The sequence below is a fragment of the Aptenodytes patagonicus genome, chromosome 1, assembly GCF_965638725.1.
Source record: "Aptenodytes patagonicus chromosome 1, bAptPat1.pri.cur, whole genome shotgun sequence".
NCBI classification, from domain to species: Eukaryota; Metazoa; Chordata; class Aves; order Sphenisciformes; family Spheniscidae; genus Aptenodytes; species Aptenodytes patagonicus.
The window spans coordinates 152,848,315-152,867,072 of NC_134949.1; the positions used below are offsets into that span (position 1 = coordinate 152,848,315).

At 42.8% G+C, this 18,758-nt stretch overlaps 1 protein-coding gene across 2 annotated transcripts in view; it reads right to left on the bottom strand.

Moving 5' to 3' along the window:
- Positions 1 to 4,325: 4,325 nt before the first annotated feature.
- CNGA3 (cyclic nucleotide gated channel subunit alpha 3) overlaps positions 4,326 to 18,758 on the bottom strand; it is a 34,787-nt gene continuing 20,354 nt past the window's right edge. Inside the window, exons 5-8 of one of the 2 annotated variants that reach the window (XM_076359089.1) lie at positions 13,139 to 13,267; positions 10,879 to 10,986; positions 9,863 to 9,969; positions 4,326 to 6,368 (exon numbers count right to left, since the gene is read on the bottom strand). In XM_076359089.1, coding sequence (XP_076215204.1) covers positions 4,960 to 6,368; positions 9,863 to 9,969; positions 10,879 to 10,986; positions 13,139 to 13,267 — 1,753 coding nt within the window. In that variant the 3' untranslated portion in view covers positions 4,326 to 4,959. The remainder of the gene's footprint in view (positions 6,369 to 9,862; positions 9,970 to 10,878; positions 10,987 to 13,138; positions 13,268 to 18,758) is intronic. The other variant, XM_076359079.1, reaches the window with a different exon arrangement.

Genomic DNA, 18,758 nt, shown 5'->3' on the forward strand with positions numbered 1-18,758 from the left:
CAGAAGTCAAGCAGAAGTGGTAGAGCTGATGAAGAAAATCTCTTTGTGAGAGCTGCTGCTGCTTCTGGGGTAAAGCTACTGTTTGTGCTCATCCTCGAAGCTGAGGACACCCTGCTGTCCTGCTCTTGAGGTTGCAGAAACCAATTTTGCTTAAATAATGTGAGTCTTCCCTCCTCACTCTGCTCTTAGGGCATGGAGGATTGCAAACACAGAACGGCACAGTTTTATTTTCCATAGTGAAGCTGCGAGGGCAGTTGGCAGCAGCAAACCTCCGCCTTCGATTTGTGAGCTGGAAACGGTTGCAAAATCTGAATTTCAGAAACAAAAGGCCTGACCATTTTTAGACCCAGGGCTTGCATGTGTTTCCCTCCCCTTCCACCCAAGGCAGAATGGAAGGGAGTGGGGCTTCCCCATCCTCCCTGTAAGGACTCCCCAGGCAGCATCCTCCTCGGGCTCCGTACTGTGGATGGGGCTGGGGGGGAGAGGGGGATTCCCAGATTGATGGCTTCCCTCAGGAAAGCTGCCACAGCTGAAATCTTGTGCTGTAGCTGCCTGTACAGTTGCCAGATCCATTTAGTGCATAATTCATTTTGCTCTCAGGGATACACAAAGGGTTTTTATGAATGCTAAATTATGTAAATAAGGGTTTGATTCTTTGTCTGTTCCAGGATGGAAATGTTAATAGAAGAGCCGGGGGACTTTGAAGCCAAGTACAAATGCTGCCATCTCACAAATCTTCAGGAAGAAGAGCAGCTCTCCTTTAGTCAGCCTGACTGCATTATCTTGTTGGACAACCTGGACTAGGTTTGGCCTGTGAAATCCTCTCTCAGCCTCGCCATCAGTAGCGATACAGAAACAAATGTGTCTTCCAAATCAGCAACGTACGGACCAGCTCAGAGAAAGCACTAACGCTTTTGTGGGGGGAAGGAAAATGAACAGTTTGTTTCTTAATGTAAAGCAGAGCCCTCTCTGCTTGTAGGTTAATAAATATTTGGCAGGAATAACACTGTAAAGCAGATGCCTAAGAAAAAAGAATTAAATGCAGGGTTGTTCCTTCCCTGGGCTGTTTTCTGCAGAAAGAGCTGCACAGTCAAGCTAACCCCGACCCTCGGCTGTATGTGAGGGGGGGCTGTACACATACACATGCTGTTCTGCTGTCACCACCATTTCTGTTGTCTAATTCAGTCCATTGAATTTTCCAGAGCAGAGCTTTCTACTGTAAAAACTGTTTAAGTAAAGTAATAGCAGGAGATGAGGGGAAAAGGATGGGGTGCTGCTACTGACTGCGCTCCGAAGTGCTCTAAGACTTGAATCATTTGCCGTTATGGAACAGGGCCCATGACTCGAGGCCCTTTGCCTGGAAAAGCTCACTCCAAGCCGCTCCACCAGCTTTAACCTCCTTTTGCACCTGCAGCAGATGTTCAAACACCTTGGGCCTTGTCCATCTGGTGTCTCGCTCAGCACAGGCAGCTTGGAGCAACAGTACCACCCCATGGCAGCCTGCTTTGGCACAGGTTGGCTCCTGTACCTGTGTGAAGTGAGCGCTGTGGCCATTAAACCCCTGTGTAGGGGACACCTCTTACTGAGCTGTCCCATTCCTTGCTTTCTCTTGTGGTGGGGTTGAAGGACCAGCCCAGCCCATGCCAGGTACTGCCCAATGCTTTTCGGGGCGGGATTTTTGGTAGGTGACATGTGCAAATAGCAGAAAGCTGCAAGCACACTTCTGGACGAGGTGCCGTCCTCGCTGTGCCTCCCTCCATGGAGCCGGGGAAGGGGAGGACAGGAGACGGGTGGCAGTGGCACGAGGAGCCTGGCAGGCTCTGCTCCCCACAGGGCCTGGCACCGCTGGGGAAGCGGGGTGCTGGGGCGCTCGTGCCTGTGCGGTACCTGCAAACACGGTGACGGTGTCAAAACTGGCATGGGACCAAAGCTGTATGCCAGCTGCCCTGCGGTGAGGGGAGAACACCGCCATTCCCACTTGATTTTCTGTCACTTCAGATCTCTGTTCCAGCTAATGATTTTCTGGGCCATGTAATATTGGCATTATCAAAGCCTGTCATTAAATGCTAAAATCCAGGGGGATATGGATAAGAGAAAACACAGAGCTGCTTGAACGTTACTCAAAATATTTTAATGTACATGCTGTAGCCACATTAAAGAAGGGGAAAAAACATCTTACAGAGATGAAAAACGTCAAAGGATGGGATTTCATGCCAAAAGCTATATATTTCGAAGTGACTGAAGCCAATAGCATCAAAATAGCTCTTTTTCTGGCATGTGAAAACCAGACCAAGAGTCACGGAAAAGGGAAGAACAAACGTGTTTAACTGATAGATTAAGCTGTTCTGCTCCATCAGGTAAAGAAGCATTCTTGTGTTTGTGGGGTTTTTTAACAGGTATAAATTTGGTATAAATAATACTTTCAACAGTTCTATTTGTATACACCTAGTAGACTGGAACAGCAGTAGTATGTTGGGTAGATATTTACAGAGAATAATGACTGATGTAGAACATGACGGTAAGTATGAAACTCCTACCAGATATGGTGTTTGAATAACACAACAGTGAACGTCAGCCACGGGCGAGTGCGGCACCTGCCTTGGTTACAAGGTGAGAGTCGCAAGTTCAGCAGCCTGTGACTGCACCGTCTGTCCTTAACAGTGGTACGCTGCAACTAGCCAACACCCAGCCCCACCTCAACCCTGCCTTCCTGCGTGGGAGCGAGAGTGCTAGACCCCTGCCAAAAGCAGCCTCTCTTACCTCTCCCATTTGTCTCAAGCCCTTGGAGAAAATAAGGACAAGATTCAGCTGAAGGACCAAAACTCCCGAACTCTGCTGGCCGCATATAGGTCTCAGTTGCTTTCCAAAGCCCTCCTTATAGGCAGTGGAAATCTTGATAATAGAGGTTAAGCCCAGTCTACAGTAGATACCTAAGTCTAGTTGGCTTCCAGGCGGATGATAACAGGAGTTTAGACATGGGCCACGTGTGGACATCTACTACCTGGCGGTCCCTTTGCCAGTGTTGCTGGCAAAGCCCCATTCCGTACTCACTGTCAGATTTGTCTCTCTCACCAGGCTCAAAAGCGTCAATAGGAGGGGGACAGCTGCTTGCCCAGAGATGAGTGCTTACTCTGAGCAGTTGTACTCAGTTTAGCAAAGGAACTGCCTCTTTTCATTTCACTACCATCTATTTAAACCAGTCTCTTCTCAGTGGGTTTCTCACCAATTTTCTAACAGGCCATCTATTCCCACATGCTGTTAGTGCTCCTAAATCAGGGCTGAGGACAACTAAAAGGCAGAGCACTGACCACGGTAATACCTAATGCCGCTGGAGGATCCAGCCCCCGTGCCATAGATGCTGAACAGCCTCTGTTACTCCAAACTGTTCTTTAGGCAGTGAGGTATCCCAGGCTAAAAGTAACACAGGGAAAGCTACACAACACAAAAACACTGTACAGAAAAAAAATTAAAACTAATATCTTCCTAGTGGGAGAATATTAGAAAAATCCTCTCAGCGGGAGGGAGAGAAGCCTGGAAAGAAACTGGAAGCAGTGGGGTGGAGGAGGCCAAGAGGTGTGTGTAAGAGGGAAATCCTGAGGTTGCAGCGTGACAGAGCAAGAAACCTCCTCAGTACCGTTCTGCCCTGAATGTCACGGCAGGCTGAGTGGACCAGACCTGTGTATTCACCTCAGAACCAGACTGTCAGCAGAGACAACTATTCTGCAGCAAGTAGAAAAGCAACCAGCACAACTAGGCTCCTATCAGCAGAACCTGAGCAAATGTGGCCTTCATTCTCCCTAACTAATGGAAACACGGTAGTGCGACAACTACTTCGGAGAAAAGCTGGCACTAAATAGTGGAAGGACGTGGAGCAGGCATCATTAAATGAAATAAAGAGGAAGAAAACATAGGCCTAGTAGCAAGAAAGACTGCAACACAGGGCTTGTTCTCATCTTGCAGAAACCCTGCTGGGGGGGAAAGCTGGGGGGAACAGGCTGTCCCTGCCTGCCAGCCCACGCAGTTTCTTAGTAGCCTCCCTCTGGGACTGCCCACTTGCTGAGAGGGAATTTACTCAAGACCCTACATATAAGGAGCTGCAGGCACCAGGGCCCTCTTTTCTCTTCCCAGGTTTAGTGAAGCCGTATTGCCACAGATGCCTTCCACCAGTGAGCTTTTCGGGACTTACTTCCAAGTGAGGGTTTTACCAGTGTGGATGGGCGGGGGGGGGGATGGGGAAGGGGATCTCCCACTCTCTCCCCAAGCGAAGCAGTTGCAGAGCAGCAAAGGCTGTCGCAGACCACGCCAGAAAGGACGTGAATGAGCACTGCTACTCTGTCAGCATGGTCCTTTGTGCAGAGCCCAGCTGACTAGCAAGAATCAAACTAAAGCATCCGGGTGCACGGCTATTTCACACACGTGCAGGGCCACACCGCATAGGCCAGGTACGTGCTGCCGCTTAGCTGTAGTCCAACTGTTTGCGCAGACGCTTCACTGTGAAAGAACGAAAATTTTTGAGGAGCCTGGATGTGCGTCCATGCATTTAATCGGCTACTAAGGTAGCAAGGTAGAGCATGTACCCTATAAATATTTTTTAAGCCCTTAAAAAAAACCAGTCTCTTCTACTTTAAGTACAATGCCTTCTTAACGCAACATACGTGGGACGAGACAATGCATCAAGACCTACGCGTACCATACATAATAGACGTTCCGAGCATGACTTGTAAGAAACCCACTCCCAGTACAAAAAAGTACCCAAATGCCAGACCAAAATCTCCCCCTAAGAAGGTGACAATGTTCTATTTACAAGAAAATACCGCTTCAGTTAAAAATGCTAAAAACCATTCTCTTGAGTTCATATAAAAATAATCATGTCTATGTATGCACACACATATTTACATACATTTATGGCTTCCACATGCTTCAACCTTCTCCAGTAAATGAGGAAATATAAATTCTCCATTACTGCTTTTTCTCCTCCTCAGACTTTTCAGCCTCTGCTTCTCCAACTGATAAGGTGCCACTACCATATTTTTTCACTCGGGTTTCTACTCTGGCAAGTCTCTGCTTCACTTTTTGTTGAGATGAGGTGTATTCTGCCAAGAGCCTAGCAAACCTAGTCTGCAGCGTATCCAGAGATGCTTCAAGTCTTTCTAGTTTTTCTTCCAAGTCTTTTGGGTCAGCTCCTGCTTTTGCTGCTTCCTCATCTATTAAATTGTCTTTCATCAGAATTTGTCGCCCTTTCTCTTCCAGAGCCTTTTTGGCTTCTGGATATTCTGTGAGGGCTTCCATTAAATCATCTTTAGACAAGCAGAACAAATCAGAATAACCAATACTCCTTATGTTGGCTGTCCTCCTGTTGCCAGATTTGCTACCTTTGATGTTTAGGATGCTGATTTCACCAAAGTAGCTGCCATCGCTTAGGACTACAAATTGGGTTATGCCATCATCCGCCACCACAGCCAGTTTTCCCTCTTTAATAATGTACATTTCTCTCCCAATATCGCCCTTTTTGCAAATGTAGTCCCCAGGACTGAAGACCGTAGGTTTCAGTTTCAGTACCAGCTCAATGAGAAGTCCAGCTTCACAATCCTGGAATATACGCACTTTCTTCAGTGTGTCCAAATGGACATTGATGGCAATTTCAGCCTTCAACTTGTCAGGCAGATTTTTGAGAACTTCCTTCTCATCCACTGTTTTCTTGTTGGTCCAGAGGTAGTCAAACCACTTAATAACCCTGGCTTCCAAATCCTTAGTCACTTTTCGGAAATGCATGTACTGTTTAATGGAGTCGACCTTGGCCTGGAACTCTGCCCTGGAGGCATTCATGTTGGAAATCATGGAGCCCACGTTACCGACAATGGTAGCGAAGATCAGCACACCCACCAGGAAGTCAATGACCACAAAGAGATACTCTTCATCTTTCACCGGGGGAGGTGTTTCTCCAATGGTTGTCAGCGTGAGCGTTGACCAGTACAGACTGTAAATGTACTTTCTAGACAGGCGCCCGTACTCTGGAACGGACACGTTGGGGTAGACCCAAGAGTCAGTTCCAAATCCGATGACCTTCGAAATTGCAAAGTATATACATGCGTTCCAGTGGATGATGATAAGAATGTATAAGACAAGATTTCCAATACGAAACATGTTTGGATAATTTGTCCTGGTTTCTGTACGGTCAAAAAACTCAAAAAGCCGAGAAATCCTCAGCAAGCGGTTAAATCGCAGTTCAGGGTAGTTCAAACCAAGCTTCAAATACGCCAGGTCTGTTGGCAGAAGAGACAGCACATCCAGTTTGAACTGGGAAGTTTTGGTATAATGTTCTTGTAATTTCTTTTCATCCCGAACTAGCAAGCCTTGTTCAAGGAAGCCTTCAAAGAATAAAAATACATATTTTACTTGTTAGAATAAAAGCACAGCTCACAATTACCATCACCAGTACTGAGTGACTTACGTTTCAGATACCTGAGAACATTAAAACTTGCACTGTTATGCATACAGACATTGATACACTATGAGTTCACTTAATGAAAAATATTTAATTGCAATTTTAAATATCTCAATGAAGTTTCAAAGCTAATATATAATGATGTAGAGCAATGACTCTGTTATTACCACAGTGCTCCCCACAGTTTTCCACGCTATTCTGGGACAGCGGTATCTTTGTCTTTTAGGTATCTTTGCAAAAAGAAAGGGGAGATTTGAATGTCTCATTTTTCATGAATCATTGTCATGAGTCATAACTAAAGTTAAGCAAGTGTTAAGCAATTGTGTATAAAATCGGAGTGGAATATTTTTAAATAAATACCAAGAATAAGTAGGTATAATGGACTGTTGGAAATGTTTTTAGAACAATATAGATACCCTTGAGTTAACGAAATCCAGTTCCCCCCCCGAGCCATGTTTTTCCTCTTTTGTCCAATGTTAAAGCTGACAGGATTTTCCTTTTCATTTGGGGAAAATGGTTTGCACTTTTTTTGTGTTTCTAGTGAGAGAGCTACTAAGCAGAATTTTGTACGTTGCTATTTCTTCATTCAAAAGACTTTGGAAAGTATTAGATCTTAAAAATTATCAGACGACGTAAACTGCAGTAAGAGACCTTAAAACAAACTGCATCTGTGTAAGAGTTCTCATAGAAAGGCTGCCTGAGCGGTACAGCTGCAGCGCTGTTTTGTACCTCCGAAAGCTCAAGGCATTGAAAATGTTCCAGAGGGAACAGCCTATGCACTGCAAAATACTTGCTGCAATTGCAAGTGGAGGTGTCCGACTGTCTGCCTGCTAGGCCAGCCAGGAGGAAAAGTCCACTGAGAGAAAAGCAAAACATTCCCTGTGTATCAGGGATTATCACATTTTGCTAATCCTTTAGCAATCTACAAGCAGCAGTTTTCTCAGGGAAGCATCTGCTGAGGAAGACCAAGCTGCATTTCTTTGTGCCCCACACAGCACGGCTGTATTTCTGGAATGTGTGCGTATCTGTGCAGCTGCCTCATGTGTATGTGTGTATCTGTCTACGGGTATCTGCAAACTGATGGTGACTACAAATGGAAGTAGTTCCTGTGCCATGAATGCGTTACCTCCCAGAAAACTGCTGAAAGAGCTGGTCAAATATGCCTTTAGTAACAGAGTTATGCACCTAATCAGAAAAGTTGGCCAGGCAACTGAATTTCACACTCACAATTATTAAAAATAACTTTGAAAATACCTTCCTACTGAAGGGATATAAAAGCTCCTCAGCAATTTTTTGTCCCCTCACAGAACTGGAGTCCTATAGTAAAACCTTTATGAAAGCATCAAAACACAGGGTATGCTAAACATGACCAGCTGCGCAGAGACACGAATCTTTTCTGTTTCACAGCACACAGTCACTAAATAGGTGAAATACAGTGAAACAGGCCGTGCAGCTAGACAGTAGTGCGCCACAGAGAAGCCGCCATGGGTCACGGCAGTTGTGGGGCTACCTACATGCCAGTTCAAAGCCAGTCCCTGCCCCTAGACTGCAGCAGGGTCACGCTCTTTCCCAAAAGCTTCCAGGACCTTTGTCCCCAGGGCAGATGGACCTTGCAGACTTACAAAAGGCAGCGGGCACTGACAGAGCCAGGAAGGGTTGTTAAGGGAGTTGACAAAGATTTCAGCACTTAAAAGATGTGACTCCCATAACTGAGTGCCTGAAGCTGCAGCAGACACCTGCGCTGAAGCGTTCAGGAGACCTCTGTGCCAATTCTGCAATCCAGGCCTGCAAAGCCAGCCTTCTAACCATGCTTTAACAGCTGTACAATCATTACCAGGACAGCCCTGGAAATTTTGTAACTTGCATTGCCTGTACATGCCCAATTTCTGCTTGGTTCTTCCCCGTTACAATAACAGACGTAACTGCAGAAGAGAAATTTAGTGGGCACGGCTGACTTTTTAACTACGCAAAGAAGATGAAGGATGACCCCCACCAAAAAAAAAAAAAAAAAAGGTCAGTCTTGTGATTTAGGCTGCTATCTGAAATAGACTTTCCTGTTGAACAAGGTACTGGCTAAGTTTAAGAATTTGGCTTGCTGTGAGTTGTGTGCTTCCCAAAGTGACAGCATTTTTAGCCTCTGTCTTGTAATTATGTTTACAACTTGTCACAAGCCATATTTAATGTCAAGCTGTCAGCATGACTTCAAAAAAAAAAAAAAAAGAAAATGTAAAAATCAAAGATTTGAAAGAACTCTCATTTTTATAATGATCAGTGCAGTATTGGACCCTTTCAAGGGACATTTTGGGGCTGCATCTGTACCAGTAAATAGAACAAGCCAGAAAATGTTTTCTGGCCCTGAGATCAGCTACCATGACAGCTTCTATTCACATGTAAGTTCTCCCAGCCCCCTCCAAAAATGACACCATGAACAACACCCAACCTCTGCTGTCCTCCCAGCTGTGCCCAGACACTGCTTGTGAGAGTGCTGGCTGGCATAGACCAAAGGGCATGCACCAAAGTACATGGAGGACTATTCTAGCAATTTACTGGTATGGATCACTGTATGCCATTGCTTAGGCCTATATTATGACCTTGTTTAGTTTAAAACAGATATCCCTTTAAGGCTAGAATCTGTATCAATTGGGCACACTCAAATACAAAATTTTCTCAGCCTGTCTGGACTACAGAAACAGGGGTGGGAAGCCGAAGAGAACCACTTCACACATGACACAGCACGGTCCTCACAGATCCTTTAGGTTCACACTTCCTCCAGGAAGGCAGGACCTGAGCGGAGGTGCCTGGGTTAATCCCATCCTACCACCCCCCTGGGTTAACCCTATACCACCACCAGGCAGTGGGAGACCCAGCCAGGACCTCGAAGAGGCTGCAGGAATTACAGCCGGTGGCAGAGGGGCAGCACTGCCGGTTCCAGGCAGAAGTCTGCAGACTGGAGGCCGAGATGGGTGCCAGGTCTCGCACTTGACCAACTCAGTAATCACTTCTGAGCAGGATGCTGCACAACTTGGCTAAGAAAGCAGCACTTGTGGGGTGCAGTTGGTTTCTTGCCCAATCTAATGAGCACAAGCAATATGTCATTCACAGAGTGATCATGACATGCAAAGTGCCTTACTTTCCCTTCCCCACGCAGCCTGTTACAGTGGCTATTCAGTCAGCATTTGGGATGCCTGTTAAGCACTGACAGAACTGAATTTAGAGACCAGTGAAGTGCAGGTGGTGGGATGTCCAGCCTTAAAACAATCCAAGCTGGTCAGACACTTCATCTTCCCAAAGCCTCCACTGTTGGGTTCTGCCGTAGACAGGACACTACACTGGTCAGACCCCACAGGGGAATTTCTGCTTCCAGCCTTTATATCCATGCTGTATCTGAAAACACTGTAAAACCCCAGAAAGACTCACCTGTCCTGAATCTGACAAACATGTCAAGAACATAGATGACATCAGAGCCATAATCCAAGAACAGCCATAATTTAATATGGTTAAATTGTAGCTCATCAAAGCAGGCTCTAAAGAAACAAAAAGATACAAAAAAGAAAAAATTACACCAACTGCGTAAGCAGAGTAGTTGCAACGTGCGTCCTAGCAGCATGTTAATGCACATTACTGGCACTGAAAAATTAAGGGCAGCTTATCTCCATGCCTAGACATCTGCACGCTAGAGCTGTGTCTAAACAGACACTAGGATCTTTCAGAATTCAAAGGTGTTTAGGCCAGGAGCAAAACTCAAACACATGTATGCCACACAAGTGCACTTATGGAGGAATACACGTAACCCCACAATTAAACATGGATCAGATTTCATGGGATACACATCTCCACTACGATAATTCCCAAAGAAAAGATTTGTTTCTGAGTGGCAAGCCATCCTCATCTCTCCCTGCCATCTGACGCAGCCTAAGTGAACCATTTCCACAGCACTCTATTACTTTGACTCAAACAGATTTCCACATTTTACAAGGGAAAATAACTACTCGAGCCAAATCCTCCTGCTCTTCAAGCATCTATAGAGGCATGATATTAATTTAAGATGACCCAACACTGCCCACACCCCTCCCTTCTGTTCTCTGCTGGGTGATTAGAAGACCTCTCTCTAGCAGTGGTTACCGAGCCTGCAGTGGCCAAGGCACATCTCTGCAGCTAGCCAGTAGGTGGCACACAAAGGCCACAGCCAGCGCTCACGGGGACGCTCATTGCATGTTACAACAAACTGGTTTTAGACAAAAAGATAAAAAGAAACACTGGCCATCTGTTCCCAGTGGTATGTATACCGCATATCCCTAAGGGTACGTGAACTCTAAATCTTCTAGGTAAGCCACCCAAAAAATACCACAGGGAGGTAAGAGGATGATTTATATAGGAAACATAACGAGACACTAAATTTGAAACCTAAAATTATTATTAACTTAAATCCGTACCTGCACACTAGCATACACCAGTTATAGAACACGGGTATTGCAATTATGGCCAGCCAGTGGTAGTAAATATTGCTTGAAGGATCTATCACAAAGATCTCTTTTTTCTTCCTGGAAAGCAAAACATGCCGGTTTACACTGGAAATGTAATGAAGTGACCTGCTGGATCTCCCTCTTCTGGAGGCTGCTCATCTGATGATGACAGCTGCCTAAGAAGAGAAAGTACCCACGCAGGCAGCTCCAGATGAGATACCAAATATTAGCTTCATCCCATCTGACACGCTCTATTTATTTGCTTGACCCAACTTTGGAAAAAGTAAGTAAGAGTGGAAAGAAAAACACAGACATTCACATTGCCCAGGCTGAAAACCACAGCCTTTCTGCATATGACCCCCACTGAAAAGAAGTAAAACGTTAAATGTGTCTTATTATCATTCCAGCTAGAAGGCTATGGTCCATCGCTAGAGAAAGAGCCTTCCTTTGCAGATTAATTTTGATGTTTTGGGCAAATCCTATTATGGAAATGACTGTATGAGCACGCATTTAAACAAGTAAAACACATGTATTCAAATACACATTTACACAAGTAAGACTCTTGTGTGTGCATACACACACATAGTGCGTGACTAGAACTAAAACACGTATTATTATGCAAAAGCAAATTTCACATATTCACAGTCCTGGCTCCCTAGGCCTCACAACGATGAGAGATGCTAAATGAAGCATACAGGCCTGGAATTTAAAGAAGATTTAAAGAACAGCATGGCTAATGGCACATGTGGAGTATGCTCAGAAGTGCCCTTCCCCAGCATGAGAAAGGTTGATATGGAATAGACAGCAATTAGGCATGTTGTACGCAATCAGAGGAAATAGGTATTAGTGGATTGTGAGGTCCACAGCTGCAGAAGTTATTCCAACAGCAACATGTGATAGTGCAATCTGTAAACTGTATAATAGTGTGGGGAATATGTGACCGGGCAATGCTTGGATATGTATTTGTGTGACTTCTCCTAATCTCCAAGAATGTAAATATATTAAAATGCAATGATAATTTATTTCATATTTGTGTGTATTTCTGGCATTATCCCTGCTGTCAGCTGAATGTCCAGATGATAATGTTAGTAAGGAAGCAGCTTTAATCTAAAAAGTATTTACTTTGCCATCTTCACAACAGGTTTCGAGCCATTTCTTCTAACAAACTGGTCACCACCTCAAAACTGGTGACCATGAAATATGGTCTTCATATGCCAGAGTACACTACCTTCTAGACATTAAAACATTTATTTTCTTTGCTGAAATGTTTTAAACCACTTTAGGCTACTGCAAAGCTCAGGGTCTCACTACAGAGTAATCAAAGCTGAAAGAGAATCCTTAGAACAAAGGCTTTCTAATCAAATAAAGCTTTGATTAAGAAAGTCAAGACCTTGAGATGAAGCAGATACCATTTGGAAGCGATTCCCAACTACATGTCCCCACGCCTACATAGCACATGCCACCATATACATACATATAAACTTGCAGTATATTACTCTAACATACTCCATAACTGTGAAGTCCACTCAAATGCATTCTCTTTTTATCTGCTATCATTGTTATTTTTAATGACTGGTAATATTAAATTGTACTATGTTTGGGTCAGCTTTGGGGGAACAAAACAAGAGCAGGATCTATTTCTGTCAAAAGCATTCAAATGATATCATTTTGTTGCAGAAATACAGCATCTCCTAATCAGCAAAAGCAAACTTTAGTGATCACTAGTAATGAACTGCACCGTATTAAGTAATTAAATATGCTAGTCAGTGTAATAACTAAACTTATTAGTAAATCTGTAATTTTCTACATGTAAGATTTTCGCTCTTTGTCCAAACCAGACTTTTGGTTCATCTGCTCTGAATAACATTATGGACATCCTGGAACAATGAAAAGCCTGTGCAGATCTGCAAAGCAGGCTGCTAACCTAAAATGGCCTCATAGTAAAAAAGTGATCTTCAGCAGCAAATCAAAATGACCAGGGGTAGCTGAATTTCCTTTTAGTGACCTAGGAAGCTGTTCATGACAGGTCTAAACACAGGTCTTAAAGATGCAACAAGTTTGTGGAGCAGTTGCACCTTTCTAAAGAGGAAAACGTATTAAAGATTTGACAGGCTAACATTCTGCAGCCTACAGAACAGTAATTGTTGTGGAAGAGGTACGATGAAATGCCACACCATGCTTTGTAGTGTAGGAAGTGTGTTACAAGCACACATTCATTCTTTATACTTACTCTTCCTTTTTTTTATCATCTTTTTTGTCATCTTTCTTTTCCTCCTTCTTTTCCTCCTTCTTTTCCTCCTTCTTTTCCTCCTTTTCCTCTTTTTTCTCCTCTTTAACCTCTTTCTTTTCTTCCTTTTTGCTGTACAACATAATGTAAGGCTTAGCAATATTACCAATATTCTAGCAGTTAAGGGAGAGGGTGGATGTTGAGGTACAGGAAACCAGACTAGACTCCAGATAGAGTAGGACAGGGTTTCTCAGTGGAACCATTCATCCAACTGGTAAAAATGGTTTACAGGCTGAGGCCTCTCGAACTGACACCACCACACTTTACACCAGGTAACCAGCTGGCTGATTCTGTGCATTAGTCACCCACGCTTTCTTGACCTGTTCAGGCATCAGTGTACCAGGCTGATTTTAATTAAATGCTTCCCGTTTGTTTCATTCTTTAGAACTCAGGCATTTAAAAAGAAATCTATCAAATGATAATAGAACTTGAAATGGCTTAACAAACTGTCACCATTCTTTGCCTATCCAAAACCTCACAGTGACTGTCTGAATCTTTAATGGTAATTAAATGAAATGAGGCTGAATTTCCTCTCACAGTTCTTTAAAACCAACATAGCTATAATTAATCAATTACCTCTGGCTTCAACAATTGCCTTGGAAAAGAATCCCAGTCAATGTTTGAACAAAAGCAGCAAATGCAGAGAAAAGAGGTGTGTCTCATTTAACTACATAGTAGTCATTTTATAAATGCTTTATAGTCAACATGATTAAGCCAACCTATTTTAGACCTCTACAGTAGAGATCTACTGTATCTACAAGATAGTCCGTATCTCATAGTCCTTATCTACGAGATGACTTGTGCCCCAAAAGCATTTTTTCTTTTCATCAACTGTAAAGGAAGAATGGATTGCCTAGTTCAGATGCAGGTGTCTGCATGATCAGAGGAGCCATGCCCAAGTTGCTCTGCCTGTATTCAATGGCCACTGTATTCAAAGGATAAGCATTAAGCATGAAGTTCCACCCTTGCTAAAATCAATGGGGATTTTGCCTAGACTTAATGGAATCATGATTGTCCCCACGTTTATTAATCGCTTTTCATGCAATAAAGTAAAATATGGACCATTTAATATAATTATATCCTACAATTCCATATATCTAGCACAGACCCAAGCTGCAAGATTTAATTCCAGATATGGATTTTCATATTGTTTAAGTATGTACAGCCTTTAGCTCATTAGAATGTGATAAGCCAGATATAAAGATGGATCTGACTTCCCCCATTCTTAGGTTTGTCTGAACAGAAGAGTCTTGAGCTATGTTAACTTATGCAGATAGGCCCACGCATCCTCTTCAAAACAGCAGAAAGTTAACATCTTTCCTAGGATTCTGTCAATACTTAATCTTAGAGCTAAATTTGCTACATGCATTGGTCAAGAATCATGCAAGCTGAAGAACTGCACTCACTTGCACAAGCAGAAAGTCCATCGTCTGAGATCTCCCTGTTTGGTATTTGAAATTTCTTTATTCCTTGAAGCAGAAAGTGTCCCCATTGGTTAGACAGAAAAGACTAAACGTTCCTGACACTACAGTGTATGTGTATAATGCATATATAAACATAACTCTCCACACATAGAGTCTGGTTTGGATGAAAGCCATGGACTCCTGCTCCCATGGGAGCTACGTGTTCTCCTCTGAACTGCCAAGATTGGGTCTGATTCTCTCCTTGCACTGGTGTCAATAAAGGACAAATTAGTTCAATGACAGCAACATCCCACAGCAAAGGCAGAATATGTAGTAGCAGTTGAAAAAGTGCTGCTTACAGGTTTTGAACCAACAGGTAAAAAGTTCAGTGAGCTCACTTGTGCTTTTCATGTATACTTGCTCGTATTACGCAGATCAGAAAAAGCCTATGCCGTGAATGGCAGTCCTGTCTATGAATATGCTTGTTACAGGGAGAAAGAAGCACTCCAAGGGAGAAGACAACAGTCACCAATTTTAAGACAGTAGTAGCTTTCACCTATCCACAATGAGCACCTGTTCCAGTTCTTACCCTTAGACATTTCCTAGTGATGCAGCACCACAGTGTAATTTGGAAAAGCCCAGACTCATTTGCTCCAAAATGCCGAGATCCTACCCTCCTCCATGTCCAGGGAAATACCTACCAAGCTGACACCACTGAACCCTTTAAAATTATACAGCTCAAGGGAGCATAACTGGAGGAGAAAAGAACCTTTGGTTTGACTGATCTTCTATTTATACATGCATCTCAACTCAAAGAAACAGTTTTTCATTTACCAAGGCTGATTTCTACATGGCAGTGGGAACTGCCACTCAAGTATTTATTTGTCTCTGTCACTGACACCCCTGGACTTTTGCGGCTTCTCTTTCAAATCTGCCCCTAAAACTCCTTCCTATTTAAAAAACATGTCAGGAGTTCACTGCACGTTACTATGCATGGTGCCTGATCTAAAGGCCAATTCACAGTTGCTGTTGTTAGCATTAACATAGCTCCTCAATACTTCAAATGTGTGGCATTCTTACCAGAAAGGAAGAACTACGAGTAACATAATTTTCAAAGGGTAGGGCCACTGTACATTTGTGGATGTTGCTATGCAGGGAAAAGTAGGTTGAGATAGAGAATCAATCAAAAAGTCTCAGTGGTGGTGAACTTTTGGGGGAGTATTTTGACAATTCCAACTTCCTCCTACATTTTGTTTTTAAAAAGAGAAAAAACATTATTTCACACAGCATCTAATGCCAATACTTCTTTTTCTCTGGCCTGAGATCTCCTACAAACTCATCTGTCAACTACAGGTATCTTTCATAAGTGAGATTCTTCCATTTCTGTGGCCTCTGTTCATCTCTCTATTGTGGTAACTCCCAACTTATCATACTCCCACCTACTGATAGTCTGGCAGTGGAAGTCACTCATAGGAAAAGGTTGGCCATAATCAAAGACTTGAAAGCATCACCTACAGTTCCCCAAGGGCAGGCACTCTTAGGTCTTTAACATAATGAAAAACCCAAAGCTTCAAAAAGACCTGCATCTTTTTTTCTTTATCAGTGCTACTGAGTAAACTGGAATCCAGTAACTAACAAGCAGTTGTTTGTGCCTGTCCTCTTTCACAGCAGTACAGTGGCATCCATTCTGTGTTTCCAGCACATTAAAGAAGCATGCATCCTCAGACTTAGAAAACATGTCTTCATCAGCCCCTATAAAAACAGTCATAGTCTTTGAATGAGTCAAGTATTTGCATTTCTCATCTGTCAAGTACTTTGCAAATCAAGTATGTTTCAGGCTGTCAGGCAGGTAGACAGACAGGTGTTGTCTTCATTTAAAAATAACGAAACATTGGAAGGATGAAAGTTTTGCCCAAGGTACGTGAGTCATTGTCAGAAACAGAGTGAAAAAGCAGTATTTCCATCCTAATCAGTCCTTTGGGCCCTGACTAGCAGGCTAGGCTCCAGGCTTTTAAGCACTTTTTTTATACCAGTCTAAAGAAAATTCTGCATGTTTCTGTCACTGTTCACTGCACACTGATTTTCCTTTTTAATAGAAGTTATGCAAACCAAACCAAAAAGTTGCTTCAGGAGCAGGAAGACCTCTTGTTCAGGTATGTGCACAAAGGTTTTGCAGCATCATTTAAAATGTACGGTTTGAGCTCGCCCGCGATGGAACTATTTGGAGAAGAAAATGAGTTTCCTAAAAGTATTTCTGACATAATCAGAAACCGTCCTGATCAATTTTTGTTTTCATCTGGAAAGCAATGAAAAAAATTAACTATCATCATGCGTGAGAACAGATCTGCTGCTGGATACTACAAAGCAGGTATGTCCTCAGATAGCTGTGGTCTAAGACATCCAACGAACATTGGTGTTGGGTGATTTTAAATTACAGGAGCTCTTCACCTTTTCAAAGAGATTTCTCTTTGGTGTAACACTGTGAAATATCTTGTCAAATATATGAAATAGACTCCAAAGGACAGCTTCTGTCAGGGCTTCTGTTGCAATGCAAGCCTTATTATGTTGCCTGTCACTCTCTCTACATCTACACCAACAATATCTGCTGAACGGAAACACACATTTTAAAAAGATGGTTAGTCTTCATTTAGACTGCACACATGAGTGTTTTCTTGGTACCCTGATCAGTATACACTTCTCATTTGACAACCTGAAATTTTTGGGGCACTTGATTTGCAAAAAGGGACTAGTATGTTAAAAGAGGAAAATCACTATTAGAAAATTAATACATGAATCTCATTTAAAAGCTGAAGAATTAATAAATCAATTGGCAATGCAGTAAAATCAGCCAGCTGAACTAGAGGAGGTAGGGACTAAATGCTTAATCAAATTCACTCCTTGAGAGGTAAGGGTAACTTCAGACAAAAAGAAGTTCACAGGGAGCATGAAGGATGCTTTTCATACTAAGAAAACTAGATCTTTCTTTATAATTAAACTATATTCTTAGGAAAGGCTTAGGAAGAGATAAGGAGTTTATACTACAAATGTTACTAGGCTGGAAAGGGAAAAAGAGAAGGAGCTAGTAGTAAAAAGGTGTTTGGAAGTTACCAGTACTTACTCTTCGTTGGTGTTGTTGCTATAGTTGACATTAAACCTGGCCAAGGGCCAGTGACTGCACCAAGTTAAATAAAACACATTAAAGAGTGTAAAGACTGTTGGTATTTCATACACATGTTTACTGACATGACAGACTGACTTACTAGCTTCTCACATATGCACTGATAAGGTTAGGAAGGTCAACTTTGACTGCGGTGATAAGCCCCTTTGCATAACTATTTCAAGGCACTAGTTTCTTTTTACCATGTGCTTGGCATACACATTTGTGACCACATCTGATGCCCGAAGCTTGTTCTCAGGCGTATTAGTGCATGGCAACATGCATCTCACTATTTTTAGCCCTGTACTCATTTGGCTACTATTTTAAGCTTTCTTCAATCCTTTCAAGTCTTCTTCACAGATGCAGTGCCAAGGCTTGCGGATAAGTAACAAGCATACCTACCGCTGCTGCAGAAATAAGCCTTCATGATAGAACAACTGGGAGTTACTGTCACGTGGCAACAGTATAAAACTGAGAAGGCAAGGATGGATACTCCCAAATTCACTTCTTCTAATAGCCTCATATACAGGTTTGTTGGCCCAGGATCAATGTTGTCCTCTCTTAATTACTTTGAATCTGCAGTTGCTACTGCTCCAGACGTCTGAAAAATCAGACAACAGTCTGGCTAATTCAACAAAACGTGCTTTTGAGCTGAATTTCTAAGGAGTAGATCAAGTGAAGATAATAAGGCTGTGCTGGACCACAACAAATCAAGGTAACCTGTATCATGCACAGCCCTTCAAAGGTTCTTGCTTTAATCCGAATTACTAGCTGAGATTTTGAAACAAATCAACTTATTACTTGCTTACCTACCAATCTTTAACTATGCAAAAAATATGTGAGTCTATGCTTCAAAGCATAATGCCAAACAGAAAGTCAACTTTTGTCTTGGGACTTCATTTTCCTCTTTTAGCTGGAGTTAAATTTAAAACACTGTATCATATATTAATAAAGTAATAATAATTCATCAAGTCAAAAGGCTGTAAACACATAAAGGTTTCTC